This window comes from Diplotaxodon limnothrissa, linkage group LG22 (assembly GCF_057381915.1).
Source record: "Diplotaxodon limnothrissa isolate DT_005_m linkage group LG22, D_limnothrissa_male_GT1.1, whole genome shotgun sequence".
Classification (NCBI taxonomy): Eukaryota; Metazoa; Chordata; class Actinopteri; order Cichliformes; family Cichlidae; genus Diplotaxodon; species Diplotaxodon limnothrissa.
The window spans coordinates 26,444,494-26,465,184 of record NC_140616.1 but is presented as its reverse complement, the minus strand read 5'-3'; the positions used below and the strand labels follow the sequence as shown (position 1 = coordinate 26,465,184).

Below are 20,691 nucleotides of genomic sequence, written 5' to 3'. Positions count from 1 at the left end.
GTAATCGTGAGCACCTTTGAGTGCTTTTATGTCTTTCTGTCTGCAAACATGATGAAGGTTAATTTAATGTTTTCTTGGTTCACAATTAACAAAAAGCCTTAGAACATAAACTGCACAATGGAAACTCCAAACAGAAAATCCAACTAAATACAACACATGAGACAAGAGACTAACAAAATAAAACAGGAAGTAACTAAAAGGGGCTATCTCATGCAGCAAAGAGGACTTAACAAGATGCAAGGGACACAGCAGGCAGGATAGAATAGCCCTTTGTTGTCATTGAAAATGTACAATGAAATTGTGGGTGCTCCACATCAACCATGCTGGAGTAAAATATGAATAGTAGACAGCAGGAATAAATAGCAAACAGCTTAAATACATACAATCATGAGGGGTATACACAAAAGGCACACATTACAGAAGAAATTGCAAAAGGCAGTGCAAGGATGCAAATTACTCGGTCTGAAAAGAGTCCACGTGCGAGTGGTCTGAGTGGTGATGGTTACTCAGATGAAGGCTCCGATTGGTGAGGTGAGTGGGCAGGGGTGTGATGTGGGGGATAGTGTTTGTTGACAGTCCGAACAGCCCAGGGGAATATGCTGTTTTTAAGTCTGGAGGTGTGGGACCTGATTGACCTGAAGCACCAACCATAGGGCAGCAGGTCAAACATGTGGTGGGTGGGATGCAAGGCAAGTCATCATGGCCCTGGTTTTTCTGAGACAGGAGGATCTGGCAATGACCTCCAGGGGTGGCAGAAGGCAGCCAATGATTTTTTTGAGCGGTGTTCATTACCTTCTGTGCAACCTTACTGTTCTCAGTAGTGGCCCAAGCATACCAAACACCCAGGCATCAGGCGAGCACGCTCTCCAGTGAGGCATGCTAGGCTAGCAGCAGTTTCTGGTCCAGCTTTTTCTTCCTCAGGACACAGATGAAGTGCAGTTGCTGTTAGGCCTTCTTTACCAGGGTGTTGGTGTTGTGAGTCCAGGTGAAATTGACGGAGATGTGGGTGCCCAGAAACCTGAAGGTGGAGAAAGATTCCACCCGTTCTTCATTTATAATGGGAGGGGAGTAGACCTGTCTGAGCCTCCTGGAGTCCATTATGACTTCTTTGGGATATTCAGCTCAAGGTATTTTCTGAGCACCAGCGCAAAAGAAGGACAGGGGGATATTGAGGTGGTCCAGTTTGTTGGTAAGGATGTCTGGGATCATGGTGAGCTGTAGTCCATGAAAAGTCCTCATGTAGTCCTCGGGTAGTTCTTACTATTCCTAGATGTTTCAGTGCTCTTTGAAAAGTGATGGTTAACGATAACTGATAACTATTAGGGTTGTGCGCAACTAGTCAACTAATAGTTGTTCCTGTTACTAGTCGGTACCAGACATACTAGTCGTTTAATCTAATTGTTTACATTTTCTTTGATGCTTAATGCCAGTAAATTGTTGTATCTTAATGTTATGCAGCCATCTGCCACCAGATGGAAATTTGTTGGTGAGAAACACCAAAACTCCGTTAATCTCGGCCTGATGTTTTCTTAACATTATCATTAGAATGAGATCACGGATCAAAACGGCAGAAATTAGCTTTCTTGCCCAAGGAGTCAACGACTGAGACTGTCCGAGCTGGGGCTCGAACCGGCAACCTTCCGATTACAAGGCGAACGCCCAACTCTTTGAGCCATGATCGCCCCTATATAGTACATGTAACATTCATTTTATCATTTAATAAAATTCATCCAAACGTTTAGTAAAAAATATCAAGTTGAAAAGAGGTTTTTGATCTCAAATTTGTTTTCCAGAAACTGATACTTTTAATAATAATGGATTGGATTTATATAGCGCTTTTCAAGGCACCCAAAGCGCTTTACAATGCCATTATTCACTCACACACACTGGTGGACGGAGTAGGGTAAAGTGTCTTGCCCAAGGACACAACGACCAGAACAGAGAGCCCAGGGATCGAACCGGCGACCTTCCGGTTACAGATGCGCTTCCCAAACCCCTGAGCCACGGTCGCCCCTTTTGTACATTGTACCTTGAGTTTAGCCTTTACGTTAGGGCAGCAGGGAAGCCCAGACCTCTTCATCACCACCCCTTCTTCCTGGGAAACATTGAGCCTTTCTCAGGCCAGCCTAGGTGTAATCTCTCCAGCGTGTCCCAGTTCTATGCTGGTATGCTATCCTTATGGCAGGACATTTCTGCCTATAACACCTTGTCCTGGAGATGCCTGCCTCAGCTGGCTCCTTTCAATGTGGAGGATCAGCACCTGTAGTCCCTCCTTAATGACTGAATTCTTCACTCTATACCGAGAGAGAACCCTTCCACCCCACAGACACTTCACCTACTGCCTACTGGTGTTGGCCAGAAGGGCCGATGACGCGATATGGCAGCCTCGCCTCTGTCAGTCTGCCGCAGGGCAGCTGTGGCTACAACTGTAGCTTGCCTCCACCAGTGTGTGAATGGGTGGATGACTGGGTGTGTAAAGCGCTTTGGGGTCCCTAGGTGGGACTAGCAAAAGCGCTATACAAATACAGGCCATTTACCACTTGTATGCGCATAAATAAAAAATAATAAAATTATATCTGTAGTCAAAATGATGTCAGTTAAATTAAAATGAATTTCAGCCAGGCAAGTATCAAAAGACTGCACTTAGCACTTTGTTTTTACTGCACTACAAACCTCTTAACGTGTGTTTCAAGAGAAATAAAATTAATAGAATATATAGAGAATACAATATTATTCTTTAATGGCAAATACTACATAGGCTTGGTGAAGGTTTGCTTTTTGTTAAAGGTTTATATTCATTTCTACTGTTGTCCTCCTTTCATCTATTAGGATTGTTTACTACCACCCCCTCATTTCCCCTCCCCTTCTCCTGTACCCCCATCCACCATCTCACACACCTCTGACGCAAATGCCCACTGATTGATGGCCGCTGACGGTGTTTCGGTGTATGTTGTGGATAAAAGCTGTTCAATCTAATAAAGAGCACACAGAGCAGCCTGTTTATCAGCACCATCAACACACTCGCATACACACTGAAGAAACACACACCGAAATCACAGTGGGACCTGGGCGTCCCGCTCCTGAGTCTGACTCTGGTTTTGATTATATTAGTGCTGGTTGACATATACGTGATAAATATAAGGACATATCTGTTTCTAAGGTACAGCCCTGTTTCCAAAAAATGCTCATTCCAAATATTAATAAAGTAGATGGTGATCCTTACACATTATTTATAGTCCACACAAAGCACGAGATTAACAGGCCCAGAAAAATAAAACACTGCACAGATTTGGCTGCTTAGTTCCTTAAAAATGTTTTATTGTGGTTACAGATGCATGTGTTGGATTCCATTGGGGGTTTTTTTGTTTGTTTGTTTGTTTGTTTGTTTTTTGGGGGGGGGATAAGTGTTTTTATTTTGATTTATTTATTTACTTACTCTGAACAATCTTTTTAATGTTTTTATTATTCTATGTATATATGTATCATTTTTGTGATTGTGTGGAGGGGTCTGTGTGGTGTAACTGAAAAAAATATCTCCCAAGGGAGACAAATAGTACGGAGCCCCTCTGATGACGTGGTCCAAAAAATAAATAAATTGTGGCCACAAAATACTAATTCGTGCCGTCGAAATAGTACAACGTGCCCACGAAATACTTAATTGTGGCCACGAAATACTATTTCGAGGGCACGAAATAGGTATAACGTGCGCACGAAATGCTAATTTGTGGGCACGAATTGGGTATAACGTGGCAATGAATTACGCATTTGTGGCAACAAAATAGATAACGTGCGCACATCATATTGATACAATTCCTGGACAGCTGCGTAGAGACATAAGCATAAGAGTAGGCTAAACCTATACACCATGGACAGAGACAGTATGATTGAGGTTTTTTTTAGGCTGGGAATGAGCTACAAATGCATTTTGAAAAGCCTGGCAATGCAAGGAACCATTATTACGGAGAGACATTTAAACGGGATATTATGAGCCCAGCTGCTTTACAGACGTAAGTACGACCTGGATGCCGGGATAGATTTTATTGTCAACCAACTGCAAGGGCCTGGGAAGGATCATGGTTATCGGTCAAGTGTTTCGTGCCCACAAATGAGCATTTCTTGCGCACGTTATACCCATTTCGTGCCCTCGAAATAGTATTTTGTGGCCACAATTTATTTATTTTTTGGACCATGTCATCAGAGGGGCTCCGTAAAATAGAGAGACTTTGACTTGTAACAGAAAACAGCACATGGCCGAAGTTTAGCTCGTTTTCCTCTGAGCTGTATCACCTCATCTTTACCTCTCTGAAGAGACAGACTGTTGCAGAGTAAAGCAAGGGGTTTTTATTGTCTTTTCTTTTTGATAAAGCATATTGTTATGATTGGATCACGGGACCCATTAGTTATGCAGCTGGTGCCTTCCTCTGTGTTTCTACGTCAGTCACCTTTTTCACTCACTGTGTTTTTATACACCTCTCTGCATTTAATCATTAGTTATTAATCAGTCTCTGGCTGTCTTCCACAGCATGTCTTGTCCTGTCTTCTGGTTTATGCCTGTTAAAAGGGAATTTTAAAACTTTCTGTCTTTCATTAAAATTCAACATGATAAGTCTTTGGACTTGTTTCAATTAAATTTGAGACCTGACAGAGTGTAAATGATTACATTGTTTTTAGCAGTCGGCCAAGTCTTTTGGAAACAGGGTTACAAAAATACTACAACAGAAATAGCACTGCGAGGAAACCAGGCTCGAGCTGTTCCAGTTTGAGAATGCAGTTGTAATTTATCCCAGTTTAGACTAGTTTTCAGGACTGACCTAACTGGTTCTTCATGGCAATTAGGAAATGCATAGAAAAACATTTAATTCCACTCCCTCCAACAGACGCTCTGACAGCCGAGTCATTATGGGACATGAAAGCTTGATCCTAAACTGACTGGACCATCGATGGACGTCCTTCCCTGATCCACACCAATCGGCAGCACAGGATGGTAACCCAGTCCCCTCTGGAGAGTTTACGCTGCACATGGACCAACGTGTGTGTGTGTGGTTGTGGGTCAGAGTGTACCAGTGACATGGAAAGAGAACACTGGAGATCAGTGTGTTCACACTGTATATTAAAATAGGATCTAACCATGTTAGCTGATGAAGTGCTAATCTGCTGTGTTCTGTTCCTTTAAGCAGTTTTATTGTTTTTATGTAATTAAAAAAAAAAATCAATGTCATGTTCAGTGTGTGCTGTAAATGAATGATAAACCAGGAGGAGATTTTTCCTGCCACTATGTTTGCTTGCTTAAAAAAGTCACCCTGAGAGATTCATGTGTAGCGTTGTCTGCACCAGTCAGCAGGCTCACACTGTGCTTCACATCTGACTCACAGCTGCAGACAGTGTTGGGGAGTAACGGAATACATGTACCGCCGTTACGTATTTAAAATACAAAATATGAGTAACTGTATTCCATTGCAGTTACCATTTAAAAAGGTGGTATTCAGAATAGTTACTTTGCTGAAATAAATGGATTACACTGCGGTACTTTCCTGTTTCATATGTTAGGCTGTCCCCTCTCTATTTTTGGTAATTCCACGCCGGTGGAAACCCAAACAAAACACAGAGGCTCTAATGTCTGTGTCTCAATCTAGCGTCTCATAATGACGTGAGGAAATATTTTTAAAAATGATTTAATATGTAGGCAATAAGAGAGTGTTACAGGCATCGCCCTAAAGAATGTAGCCTCTCATGAGCAGTGTAGTCTGGGCTGCAGGGAGAATGGACTGCCATACCCGTTATGTTTCTGTGAGCGCGAGGGAGGGAGAAAAAGGAAAAGTACGAGCTGTCACCGAGCAGAAACGGGAGCTGGAAGCATGTAAATATAATAATAACCACTGCAGCCAAAAAGAGTCCCTGACGAGCCCAGTTGTAAGTAAGCTATTAAGACTCGACTGTACACTATGTTCGTGTTTTCTCTGAAACAGCAAGTTCCGTTGGAGCAGCCTTTCAATGCCTCTCTCTGTCTCTCGCTAGCAGTCGACCCAGACAACAAAGTAAAGCTAGTTTTCAGCTACGAGCCCGACACGGAGCCCGACGTATTAGCCAGAGGCCCCTTTACTACGGTTCGGAGCCGCGGACCTGTTTTATATACGTACGGAATAGTTTTCTATACGAGATCGCTGCAAAAAGTGCAGCCTCACCTAATGTCCACCCTACTATTACTCATTTTATATTAAGACTTAAAAATCTAGTTGTATTCGTATGGCGAGTAACCTTCAGTAATAGTAATAAATCACACAGCAATAGTACATTCATGTAGTTGTAAAAAAGCATGATAATATATGAAGTAATCCAAAGTATTCAGAATACGTTACTCTCATTGAGTAACGTAATGGAATACGTTACAAAATACATTTTGGGGCATGTATTCTGTAATCTGTAGTGGGATACATTTTAAAAGTAACCTTCACAACACTGACTGCAGATGAACAGGTTGGCCAGGTCTGTGAAGCCTTTGGTCCTCATTTCTTATGCATTATGAAACTTTATTATACATGACCAACTACACTCTCTCTTATACACACAAATATACACACACAGATCGGATTAGCGCTCATCTCCAGCTGAGTCCTGCTGTTATATCCTGTGGTGGACATTCGTTTTCTACACCTGGACCCCCCCCCCAATCATGTTTGTAATCTTCTCCTCTCCTTCCTGTCTGCCCTGCTATCTTTTGCCCAGTCTGTTCTTCTGTTTGAATAGAATAGAATAGAATAGAATAGAATAGAATAGAAAAGCCCTTTATTGTCACTGTACATGGTACAACGAAATTGTAAGTGCTTCAAATCAACTATGCCGGAATAAAATATAAATCGAAGACAGCAGGAATGAACAGCGAATAGGCGAAATATATACAATCAAGAGCAAAATATACAAAAATAAGAAAGACATTGCAGACTGTTAAAAACACTGGTGGCTTCCTCCCAGTAGGTGCATCTGTGGTATCAGTTTAAAAATCCTAAAATCTTCAGGAAAGTTGATCTTTGGCCTTCAGGTGACCAGAATTTGACCTCCTCTGAGATTTTTAATAGATGCACCTATGGTACCAATTTCAAAATTATTTTGTCACTTTGTTCTCGAGTCATTGCATTCACAAAATCTTTAGTGTCCTCGCCGCCTGTCCTGCATGATGTCAATAATACCCCCATCAAAATGCTGCATTTCTTAAAATGAGCTCTCAACTAAGATCTTTCAGATGTTAGAGAATAATATGAAAATCTTTTTTTTTTTATTGTTTTTGCGCACAAAAGAACAACAGGACATTAACATGCTTTACCCCCTGCAAATTCTTAGATTAATCATAAGCTGGAAAGCTGTTCATTTTCCAGCTTATGATTAATGTCATATTATGGTTCAGGATGACACTGAAGAGACCCTGTCCCTGACCTGTGCACTCAAAGGCCCCGCTTTCTCTATACCTAAATCTGCGAGCACCAAGTTACATCTGGAGCATGATAACTGTGTTATCTGTGTGTATTATGAACTGCCAGTGAACACTTTTTAACTAAAAACTTTTACAAACTTTAGACTTTAGATCAATGAATACCATACAGCTTGTTAGAACAAGAGGTGATTCTAGATCAACTGCAGGTGTGAATGTCTCTGTGTGTCAGCCCTGTGACGGACCGGTTATCTGTCCAGGTGCAACCTGTCTCTCGCATTGTGACAGCAGTGTTTTAACTTGAACTACCACTGGAGCCTCAGGCTGGACTTCAGTGACCTGAATCAACTTCTGTTGTCATTGTCGACATTAGCAACATGCATCCACCAACCACAGCTCATAAGGCATTGACAGGGTGATGAGGTGTGTGAAAGTTGTGCAGTTGCGTTTAGCCAGTGGGTGAGCAGGTGACCATATAGCAAGGAGAGCAGCCGACCAGGTTTGAGTCCAATCCTCTCTGTGTCTCCCCACTTTCCTGCCTATCTCCACTGCCACTATCCAATAAAGGCAAATCTAAAACCCAAAGCTTTAGTGTCGGTGTTTCTTTTCACTTGCATTTGATCTGATGTGTTCCTATGTTTCTTCGGCTTTTTCATACAGGATTGATTGGATTCCTATTCATGTCCAATCTTCAGTCTAAATGAATCCTAATTAAAACTCCAAAATGAGATTTTACTGGGACCCAGTACTGGGTGTCCATGACCTCTACTCTGAGTCCAACAGCATCACACACAGGCAGCCAATCAGAGAGCCACGTGTGGTTTTCCAGTTAGTTAGAGAAGTCTACACCTGTGCTACTTTACTCAGTTACTTGTAGTGCACATGCGATTTTCAGCCCAGTGCTGTGCTCTGATTAGTCACCCGCTGACAAATATCTGTGCTCACCTTTGATTGTCCTGTTCCACATCCTCCGGGTCACCTCATCTCCTCTGGGCCTCTGGACTGGTCCCAGTATTGGTCCCAGTCCTGGTCCTTGCAAATTCAGGGTCTCGTTCAGAGCATGAGCGTACAGTATCACCCCGTCGTAGAACCCTCCGGCAATCAGGTTGTACTGAGGGGACAAAGCATGTGATTGTTATAGATGAATATCAGTCTCTCACATATTTGAATAAAAATTTGAAATATCAGATTCAGTTAATCAATAAGGATTGTTATTTGTACCATAGAGTCTCTGATGGTGAAGTTGAACATCGCCTTTGCGTCTTTTTTCAGAGTTTTAACAAACTGAAGATATTCGGGATTCTGGGGCTGCAGATACGTCAGCACTTTCACACTCTGACGAAATCAATAACAAGCTAATCAATTGACCGGATCACTTTACATCAGTGAGCATCCTTTAAAATTTAACAATGAAAGAGCATCTTGTCTCACCCTGAAAGCATTGCGAGCCGCATAGTCCTCCTGGTCTCCTCTGAACCAGGGCCTGATGGGAGCGCTCCCGTCCAGACCCTCAGCAAAAAGATCAATGAAGAAGAAGACATAGTCCTCAAGCTCCACCCCTTCCTTCCAGAATTGGACCATCAACGTCCTGAAGATGTCCCAGGAGCAGCACATGTACACAACTGAAGACAAAGAAGCAGCAATGTTATTCCATAAAGGAAAGGAACAGAGACAGCTGCCAACGCTTGATGGTAAATCTTTATTACACACACCATGTGTGCTTCATGGTGTGACCTGCGTGGAAGCCTGGATAACAAAAGCCCCATTCCAGCTCATCAACAAGACTTCTCAATTTCCATGACCAATACTTTTCATCAATGACCATTTTTCTGATGAAAAAAAATAAATGTAATGGCAACCACCAGTGCTACCCCTCAGTCTCATAGTACACACACCTGTGCTGTAAGTTTGATACTCCAGAAGAGTCCTTCTCGAGGGTTGGGAATCAAGAACTGGTTCTTGTAGGAAACTGGTTCCCAGTAGTCCAATTCTTTGGAACTGTTAGTTTGCCTGCCTATCGATCCTACGTATCTGTTCTTGCACTCACACTACAATCAGCTGATTTCAGTTAAGGTGTCAGAGAGGGAAAATAATGACGTAGTCACATTTATTTTTTTTTGCACTAAAGGATGGAATAAATGGTAAAGTGGATCTCTGCATGCATGACAGAAACAACCGCATTATGCTGCTAACATAACATTGGTTCTTTGTAAGCATCTGCCCAGACAGCATGCTATTGCTAAGCCCGCCAACAACCCAGGGTGAATGCCAACCCCAGCAGCCAGACCCTTAACTTCAACATGTAAAAAAAAAAAAAAAAGATGAGCTGCAGCCTCCCTTTCTACCTGTTCACATTTCATGTTTTTGTGCTGGTTCGGTGTGAGATTGTAGCCTCTCAAGTTTATATTGTTAAATTGTGATTATGAGTGTTTCAGCTATTTTACAGAGTAATATGAAAGTAATGTAATGAGCAGTATAACAAATTACTTTCTCCTGGGAGTAATTAGCGTTCGATACTGTAGACCATAATATCCTATTAGAGCGATTAGAACATGCTGTAGGTATTACAGGTACTGCACTGCAGTGGTTTGTATCATATCTATCTAATAGACTCCAATTTGTTCATGTAAATGGAGAGTCCTCTTCACACACTGAGGTTAATTATGGAGTTCCACAGGGTTCGGTGCTAGGACCAATTCTGTTTACATTATACATGCTTCCCTTAGGCAGTATCATTAGAAGACATAGCATACATTTTCACTGCTATGCAGATGACACCCAGCTCTATCTGTCCATGAAGCCAGATAACACACACCAATTAGTTAAACTGCAGGAATGTCTTAAAGACATAAAGACCTGGATGGCCGCTAACTTTCTGCTTCTTAATTCAGATAAAACTGAGGTTATTGTACTCGGCCCTGAAAATCTTAGAATTATGGTATCTAACCAGATTCTTACTCTGGATGGCATTACCTTGGCCACCAGTAACGCTGTGAGGAACCTTGGAGTCATTTTTGACCAGGACATGTCCTTCAATGCACATATTAAACAAATATGTAAGAATGCGTTCTTCCATTTGCGCAACATCTGTAAAATTAGAAATATCCTGTCTCAGAGTGACGCTGAAAAACTAGTTCATGCATTTATTACTTCCAGGCTGGACGACTGTAATTCATTATTATCAGGATGTCCAAAAAACTCACTGAAAAGCCTTCAGCTAATCCAAAATGCTGCAGCAAGAGTACTGACAGGGACTAGAAAGAGAGAGCATATTTCTCCTGTTTTGGCTTCCCTTCATTGGCTTCCTGTTAAATCCAGAATTGAATTCAAAATCCTGCTCCTCACATACAAGGTCTTAAATAATCAGGCCCCATCTTATCTTAATGACCTTGTAGTACCATATCACCCTATTAGAGCACTTCGCTCTCGCTCTGCAGGCTTACTTGTTGTTCCTAGAGTATTTAAAAGTAGAATGGGAGGGAGAGCCTTCAGTTTTCAGGCCCCTCTTCTGTGGAACCAGCTTCCAGTTTGGATTCAGGAGACAGACACTATCTCTACTTTCAAGATTAGGCTTAAAACTTTCCTTTTTGCTAAAGCATATAGTTAGGGCTGGACCAGGTGACCCTGAATCCTCTCTTAGTTATGCTGCAATAGACGTAGGCTGCCGGGGATTCCCATGATTAGGGATGGGTACCGGTGTCCGGTGCCATGATGGCACCGGTTCTGACATAAACGGTAGTAACCAGACCGAAAAGCAGCGCACATTTCGGTGCTTTATTTCGGTGCTTTTTTTTCCTGAGCTGTGATACACTTTAGATTCTAGCCAATCATTTTACGTTTCCGAGGATAGTAGGCGGGGCCAGGTACGTAGTTCTGTTAGAGCAGAGCTACAGATTAAAAATGTCCAAGGCGAAGCGGTCAAAAGTCTGGCTGTACTTCACAGCAAAATATGCAAACTCAGCAGCCTGCAACAAGTGCTTTAAGCTGATACTGTGATACTGTCAAAGGAGGTAACACCTCAAATCCGATGAAACACCTGGCGACGCATAGCGTTTTTTTTTTAAAAGCCCAGAAATGCGCCGTATTTGATAGCTTGTTGCGAGACCTCACACCGAGCACATCTACTGCGGGTGGGTTGCCTGTTATGCAACATCCCCCAAAAACACGAAGAGGAGAGTCCTGGCCCCTAGCCCTGCCAGTGTAGCAGAAATGATGACGGATGATGGTGGCAGCAGCCGTTCTTCTCTGCGTGAGTAGCTAATTTACGTTGAGTAGGCTAACCACGTTATTACATTAATGCATGTAAGGTGAACTAGCAAACATCATCATAGCTACATGCGGCTGTCCTCTTGTTTGATGGCAGATACTCCCTTCACCCTGGCTAAAAAGGCTAAAATGACCAAAGAAAACAGTTAAACATGAGAGGTTTTTGGACAAAGTTTGTGTTTTTTCCATTGTTTAAGCACTGCTTCCAGCCAAGAGTGATACCATATATGCCCCATAGCTGCAGAAAAGGCTAACATTGTTATATTTTTACAAAAAACAGCTGAACATGAGAGGTTTTTGGACCAATTTTGTGTTCTCCATTCTTTAAGCACCGGTTTGAGCACCGTTTGAGCACCGGCACCGTTTCAAAAGTACCGATTTGGCACCGGTATCGGATAAAACCTAAACGATACCCATCCCTACCCATGATGCATTGAGTTTTTCCTTTCCAGTCACCTTTCTCACTCACTATGTGTTAATAGACCTCTCTGCATTGAATAATATCTGTTATTAACCTCTGTCTCTCTTCCACAGCATGTCTTTTATCCTGTCTTCCTTCTCTCACCCCAACCGGTCGCAGCAGATGGCCCCGCCCCTCCCTGAGTCTGGTTCTGCCGGAGGTTTCTTCCTGTTAAAAGGGAGTTTTTCCTTCCCACTGTCGCCAAAGTGCTTGCTCATAGGGGGTCATATGATTGTTGGGTTTTTCTCTGTATCTATGAAGCGCCTTGAGGCGACTTATGTTGTGATTTGGCGCTATATAAATAAAATTGAATTGAATTGAATTGAATTAAGTAACATACTGCATTAGTTTTAAGAAAGGTGTTCTGTGTAATATGAGTAATAATGGCCTTTTTAAGTAACAACACTGCTCATATCAAAGAGGGGAAAAACCTCAACAAACATGCACAAACATTTGATCGACAGCATGCTATTAATTTGCATGAGCCTAATTTCTTTATTGCTGGTGGTGACTCTCAAAATGGAGCCAATGAGATAAGATGAGATAAGATGATTGATAAAAGAATCGATAATGGAATCTGAATCGATAAATTCTTATCAATTCCCATCCCAATTCTCGAGTTATCACATTCACAAGATTTTCAGAAAACTTGACCTCTGACCCTTGACCTTTAGGTTGAGGTCACTGAGATGTGAACTCATCCGAGATTTAATTCTCAAGGTATCGCATTCACAAACTTAGTCCACACCTCCTGCGCACCCTGTGGGGTGATTCTAGAGATGGAAGATCCAATCAGAGCTAATTAAGTTGCGTAGAAAGGCGGGACGAGTTTGAATGCAATCCAATCAGAAAAAGAATCTCCTTGTACAGTAAGGTTAGGTGCAGTCATTTGATGAAAATCTCAATTCTTGAGAGGAAGAGAAGAGCAGACATATGGACAAATTTCAAATATTATATCAATTTGTAAACCATGTGGAGCAACTCTCACTGCTAAAAACAACTCCTCAAACTTTAGATTTTAGTCACTGAATCAGCTTTAGATATAGTCTGCTATAATCTTATGATATATAGTCAACCAGAATTACCTTAAATCTAAGAAAAAACTGAGATGCCTAAATTAAGACTAAAATTAAATTGAAGTTTGGAGCCAAAGTCCAAGACTACAGCACCTGTCATGTCTCAAATCCTGCTGCTCATGTGCTAAATCTGACCTGTGGTGACTGATTTAAGCATGCAGATGTTAGGGACAGCCCAGAGCTGGTAACGTCCTCCTCTTCTTAGCAGACCCACACGTGTCCTTTCATGGGACAGATTTGGGCAGGAATAGAAATAAAGACAGATTCAATAAACTCTTCAAAGTTCATTTTCCTCAGAAAGGCTTTGCGCAACCTTTTTGTTGCAAACGTCTCAAAAAACCTAATTTGTTATAAAAAAAATTAAATTAAATTAAAAAATAACACCCACACAACTTTCTGTAGCTCTTTCACCTTTCATAACCAGTCTTGGATTCATCTTCTAAAATCTGAAATCACATCTCATCATACCAAAGCAGCAGTCCATGACCCAGGCAGCACCTTTGAGAAGCAGAAAGGACAGAGCAAGCACCTCTCTGAAGTCAAAAAACTGAGATGTGTAAACATTACCCCATTATTTTGGGGTAATATTATTTGGGTGCGTGGCCTCTTTGACTGACAGGTGGATAGTGACACAGGCAGCTGGAGCTGCTAGCTGTCTGTTAGGATTCACCAGAACTGGACCTCTGGACCATTTTTGTGCTTAAGAGACATTTTAACTTTCAACTTACTTTAACTTTAACTTACTTACTAACTTACTTAATTTTGTATTTGCTGTTTGGTCAAGTGTGTAAGACGGATAAACACTGGAACAGCCTGTCAACACGTAGAAAAAAGAAGCCAGTTTCCTTTTGTTTCCCTCCCCACCACCATTGTTGGGTTTGAATCGCTACATTTGGGCGCACACTGAGGAGGGTTCATTTGCTCGCAGCTGGAAGACGCTGCCGTTAAAACAGCCCTATTATTTTTTCCGTTGGCTGCTTCTTTTAGCTTCAACCAACATTAGTAGCTAACTTACTCATGGGCAAATAAATAAATAAATAAATAAATAGCTCTAGTAAAAACGATCAGTGAAAAACTCAGCCTATTGTTGATGGTCGATATTCGTCCAATCGCCCAACCTTACCATCCATCCATACATTTTCTTCCGCAATTGCGCAGTGACAGGGCTAACACACAGACAGCCAATCATTCACACTCACATTCACGCCTATGTGCAATTTAGAATCACCAATTAACCTGACCTCACTGAATCCCACTGAACTGAAAGTTTTTTTAATGAAAAAATATTGTGATGTCAATTCTTTATAGCCCATACCACATTTAAACAACAGAAGCTGACCCAAAGTCCTTTAAAGACAGGCATATTTACATTCCAGGTCTCTAAAAAAATCCCAAATCAACATATAAAAAACTGTGTTAACTAATTATTGTGGATAGCTAAAATCATGGTGTTCATTAAAATGTGTTCAGAATTTGGCAAATGTACAATGATTCAGTTCATAAATGACTATCAGCTAGCACTGGCTGATAACTTAGCATGCCACTCTCTCCTGGTCATTTCCTGAAATAATAAACCAACATGGATGGTGCTTAGTGAAATCTTGGTTGGCTATCCGTCGTTTATATACTTCTTTCTCACCACTCCCACACTGTTGTGGGGTATTGTTGGGGTTCCTGATAAAAAACTGATGAGAACTTCATGGTCTGAATTTATTTTTTTCTCCAGAGAAATCAAGAATAAATGTGGGATGAGAAAAACAAAAACACCCCCCATCCCCCACCTTGCTATAACAGAGCCTGAAAATAATCAACTGTCAGAGAAAAAAGACAAATACCACCACCACCCAACCCCCTTCTGTCCACACAGTCCCCAAGGTGGACAAAAAAATGTGAATACTGAGAATTTCACATGCGAAAGGCAGAAAGTCACATGTTGGTTTGTCTGCAGCCAAAAGTGCTTTTAATGGAAGCAGAAAAGAAAACAGGACTGACTGATTAATGCTGACACACACACACACACACACACACACACACAAACATTATGAACACAAGCGTGCTCATAATGTTTCTCCATGTAGTGTCCAATGGTGGGTGTGGGTTCAGAGGTAATTACTAGGACGTCCATGTTGCTGGGTGCAGCAGCTGGCGTTGGTTAAAGGACGATAGTGTGTCTGTGATGATGTCATCATGTCACACAGCTCTGATCTCGTGATCTAATTCACACTGTGACATCAGCGGGCGATGCAGGTCACTGCAAACATTTTCACGCCATCAGAGCAGCGTTTCAGTGATGCTTACAATAAAAACGTGCTGACGGCGAGGAGCAGAAACACAGCAAACAGGCTCACTTCTGCTTCTTCTTCTGTACTAAATTACAGACTGATTGTTTACATGTGTGTTCAGCAAACACACACACAGACACACATTTGTTTTCTGTACTTGTAGACCCTCACTCACATCATTACCCACAAACTGAACCTGATATCATGCAAAGCATTTCCAGCTCCAGCTGTGTTTCAGTCACCTTCAGCAGCCAGTGCTGCCCAAACACCATGAACACGCTTGTCATTGATTGAAGACTAAGCTAAATGACTGACACTTCCAGTCTGACCACCGCTGACTGCAAATCAAAGTCCAAAGCAGCGATCTGCATGTATCGCTCATGAACTAATTTCCATTAATAAGTTAGAGACTGAAAATATAATTTTCCTCTAAAATGACGTTTGAACTGTCACGCGGAGGTCCCCACAGGACTGTCCCCACTCCAAGGTCTTAAAATGAAATTACTCCTCACAAACATGTAGGAGCACCCAAACACACAGAGGTGAAGTCAGTCATTAACCAGTGAGGATAAAAATCTCAGAATAATTAACCATCATTTAACAAGGAGAACAACAATAAGGCAGGGAGGAAAGGAAAGGAGGAAGGAGGAGTGTCATGAAGGAAAAACAATCAGTGACACGAGAGCAAATGAAGCATCTGACCACAGCTTTTCATCTGATGAAAGAATGAAAGAACAAAGAATGAAAAGAAAAAAACTCAGTTAAGGAAGGAAGCAAAAAGGAAAACTGGAAAATAAAAGAACAAAATGAATGAAGAAAATAATGCTAAATCAGTTGAAGTGTCTGAAGAAGAAATGAAAAAGAAGCAAGGCTGGAGGAGTTGAAACTGGGCAACAAAAGCAGCTGAAAAGCCATCTTCCCCAAGATCATGGATCACCTCGGCTAAAAGGAATGGCATGAAGGAGAGAACGTAAAAGAATAAGTAACCTTGAGATGTCTGCTCTTAAAGAGTGAGCAGAAACAGCGTAGCTTTTACGCAGTTAATTTTAGAGAAAAGGACGAACAGAAAGCAGTGGAGGAGGACAACAACAACTGTTAAAACATGAGGAATGAAAGCAGCAGAAGAAGAATATGACCTCGGCCATTGTCACGGATATCCTGGACCATCGACTTGTAGTTGACGTCGCCCTGGATGACGTGGTCGTGGACAGTGATGTTACGTTTGCCCAGCAGCTCATACAGCCCCTCCACAGCGAAGTAGCACAGCGGATCATCATTGGCGTCCCTGTTGTCACTGAAGATGACCGTGGCGTGCCGCTGCCAGCCAAACATCTCCTGGATCCTGACACCAAACTCACCCAGCTTTTTGTGAGTGGGGCCCGTGTTGGTGACCGCAGCGTACAAATTGAAGCCGATTGCTCGGGCACCAGCTGTCACCATGGGAACATCCCAGTGGGTGGTAAAGCGGGCAACAGGTGAGGATGAGTAGTCGCAGCCGGGTCCAATGAAGGCCCAGGGGTCGTGGGACAGCTTGAGGTCGACGGCTACAAGCGGCGCTATGGAGTCTGAGCAAAAGCCGTCGCGGCTCTCTGAGCTGCCATAAACTAGCCGCAGCTTCAGACCTGGTAGCAACCAGGGGTCAGAGTTCACCTGCTGTAATGCCTGGTAGATGGCGGGCGCAACCCGAGGCCATGCCCATGCATAGTTAGTGTTAGTCAGAGGCAAGATGGCTGCCAGGGTGACCTCCTGAAGGTCCTCCGTTCTGTTGTCAGCAGTTAGAGAGGTTGCAGCTGATTGGGCAGGAAGAAGGACCAGGAAGAGCAAGGGACAGGCCCAGGGCAGCATGATGAAGAGGCGTTAATAGCCTGTCAGACGAGCTGTGGGGAAAATATAACACAGTGTTAATCAGCGTGTCCTGTAGAGAAAATTCAAAACAAACCTTTATTCATCAGAACAGCTACTGAAACTTGAAGCTGCTGGGAATTCTGGAAAGTCTGTGCGAGTTTCCGTGTGGGATCATTGAGTGGGATCTATCCATCCTTCACGTGGCCATGTGTTTGCAGACATGAAGCTGAAGTCCTCCACTGGGCCGGTCCAAGATAATTGCTTGTTAAACAGCAGCCTGACCATGTTTACCGTTTGATTAATGAGTAATGTGAGTGACAATTAGATCTAATCTGCTGCTGTGAGAGTCAGTGAAGCAGTCACACTCTTACAGTCCATCTGTTCCTGGTAACACAGAGCCGTAAAACCGAACAGAGGTGAATGATAAGAGTAAGGTGTGAGGGAAAGGCCAACTAAAGAGTGAAGAGAGAACACATCAGAGTTCAGGGTCCTCTGAATAAAATGAGTTGTTCTCTTTAAAAGCTAAACGAACGCATGGGAGAAGTCTGACTGCATGTTAGGGTTAGGGTTTCATCAAACTTCAAATCCTCCCCGGCTTCCTAGTCCCTTTTGATCAGAGCTGCAGAGCTATGTGACTCCTTTCAACAGACCACAGAGTTAATCTGAACATCTTCATCAGCTTCTTCCTCACATTTTTCTGCTCTACCTGGGTTTCCTTTGTCATCTTTCTCTGTACCTCATTTATACAGTCCTGTGATAGGGTAACACCTGAGTGAGGAAGCAGATGTGCACGGTTTATCCATTAGTTTCCATAATAAAAGCCTCACTGACATATGGACATACAGTTTCTGTACTGCAAAGCTAACAGGGCTTTTAATTTGAAATAAATGCAGAAAATGTTGAGTTGAGTCACTTTAACAAGGTAGGAGAGAATTAAAAATACTAAAACAGGTCTAATTCATCCCATAAAATACAAGGAATGAGGTAAGCAGAGGTCAAAGACAACACAATGTTAATGGTGACAGCATTAGTTCATCAGCTGTTCCAAACAACGAAGGATCCTTTTCTCGTCTTCTCATCTTTAACAGTTAGCGAACAAAGAAGAGAGAAACAAAACTGAGGTCACGGTGAAGTTTGAAGCCAGGTGGTGTGGCTCCATGACTGGAATCAGTCCACTCGCATTATAGCAACTTGACAGCTCGGATCATTTCATTTGACTTAATTGGCTCTCTTTCATCAAATGCACTCCAGGGATGACTGAATTTCAAGGAGAATGAATAAATAAGCTCCAAAATATGTACCTGATGTTTTATTCAGTAAGAATTGAAACCAGGTCTGCCAGTCCAGGGTGAAAGAAAATGGATGGATGGACGGATGGATTTAAAACTAGGGACTGAGATCATGAACTCATCAGGAAAGTGTGTACTGAGCTCGGCGATCAAGTGAGGAGTGGGCTCATTTTCCCCTAGACTTCTGTATAATCAGACCAAAGCAGTTGCACCCTGCTGGACATTAGAGTGCTTCTGCATTGGCGTCAAGCTTCAGATGCAGTACCAGTATCTGCACCAGGGATGTCAAACCCTTCATTCCTGAGCCACTTACCATTCAAATTCATCAGCTGTGCTGGTTGAGTAAAACCACTCCCTAATAACTCTTGATGCATGCTCAATCACCTGGACATAGTTTTATTAGTGGGAGAAACGTTTCATCACTCATCCAAGTGACTTCTTCAGTCTCAGCTGTAGGTTTCCCCAATCTTTTAAACAGTACATTTGCATAATGACTCAAACTAACTCCACTGGTGAACAATGGGCTGTAAGGTCAGTTTCTTGACGAGCTGAACAAGAGTGACAAAATGTTTCTCCCATTGAAAATGCTACGCCCAGATCAACAGAATTGGGCTCTCCCTAATAACTTTGAAATCTCCTTTATTTCATTTTCTTTAAGTAAAGGGTTATGGTTGTTATGGTGATGTTAATTTGCCTATGATTCCACACATTTAGAGTACAGATGATCTGGTCTCTTCGGCTTTCAGCCTACATGACTCACACCTGTTGTTGAGCTGTTGACCAAAATGTAGGTCCCACTTTAAACTCAAGAATCCATCAAAACGCCCTCACATCCCAGTTTTGAAATGCAGCGTGTGTTTCTGGGTCTGTCCAAATGGTGGGAGGTAGCGCAAAGTAATATGATGTGTGGTCTTGAAATGCGTGCATAGCTTCTCTGTATGTGGAAACAAAATCAGACTTTAATCACCACATTTCTCCACACATATGAGCGCATGAATAAATCTCTGACAGCAGGCTGCTGTGAAAAAAGGCAGCAGGAAATCTGACAGGAAGAAGAAGTATAGGCCAACTTCAGTCAGGCTGAAGTGTCTTTAACACATCAGGATTTTTGATGCTGATTAAAACTTTACTGTCCAGAGATGGAGGTAAAACACACTCAGCCACCCGGTCTGTGTGTGTGTGCCATTGTTGTATATAAGTGTTGTTGCAACATCAGTGAGACTCAAACACATCACTCACGGAACAAAAAGCTGTCAGCACTCAGGTCTGTTTCTAAACTTTCAGCTTCTTTAGGATCAGGATCTGTGCACACATCAAACCTCATACAAAAAAAATACACTTTCTCACTTTCATTCTGAGGTGACTGTCCATCTGACCATTGAGTGTCTGTGTGTCCGTCTGTGTGCTTCACATATCATTTTTATTATTATTAATAATACTATTGTTATGTAAAACAGTCAATGATATCGTGGATGTCAAATGCATCATTCTCGCGATCATGCCCATCCAGTCTCTCAGATGATCGCCCTTCCCTCAGCCTGGTTCTACCGGAGGTTTCTTTCTGTTCAAAGGGAGTTTTTCCTTTCCAGTGTCGCCAAGTGCTTAATGGTTGCTGGCTTTCACTGTTTTGTTGCTGTTGTGATTTGGCGATGTATAAATCAAGTTGAACTGAATGTATTCTTAATGTGGGCTGTTTTGTCTGAAGGCAGATAGACTTCGGTTAAAATGAAGAAGGAAAATCAGAGTCTTCGTTCATTTGAAAGCGTAACCAGGACAGAGACTAAGAAAAGAACTAAAAATAACTTTCTGCTAACTGCTTATTAACTCGCGGCGCCTTTCTCCTGTGTAAGTTCATCAATAGAGGAGCGGCTGACGTTGTTTTACCTGTTCGGCGCTCAGCGCATCTCCGTGTGTCCGCAGAACGACATCCAACTGTTTTCAGCGGCAGCTCGTGCGGAGGAGGAAGCCTCGTGAACACTCGGTGGGAACTCTGTCTCACCGGAGGCTCACCGGAGGCTCGCGCCCCGCTGCTGCCGGCGCGTTTCCGCTT

The 20,691-nt window shown here is 42.5% G+C and overlaps 1 protein-coding gene across 1 annotated transcript in view; it reads right to left on the bottom strand.

Annotated features, from left to right (window-relative positions):
• The window catches only part of npr1a (natriuretic peptide receptor 1a), a 30,417-nt gene extending 13,059 nt beyond the window's left edge, over nt 1-17,358 (bottom strand). The window contains exons 1-4 of the mRNA XM_085346202.1: nt 16,644-17,358; nt 8,855-9,045; nt 8,645-8,758; nt 8,369-8,534 (exon numbers count right to left, since the gene is read on the bottom strand). Coding sequence (XP_085202328.1) covers nt 8,369-8,534; nt 8,645-8,758; nt 8,855-9,045; nt 16,644-17,352 — 1,180 coding nt within the window. The 5' untranslated portion in view covers nt 17,353-17,358. The remainder of the gene's footprint in view (nt 1-8,368; nt 8,535-8,644; nt 8,759-8,854; nt 9,046-16,643) is intronic.
• Between the last annotated feature and the right edge of the window lie 3,333 nt (nt 17,359-20,691).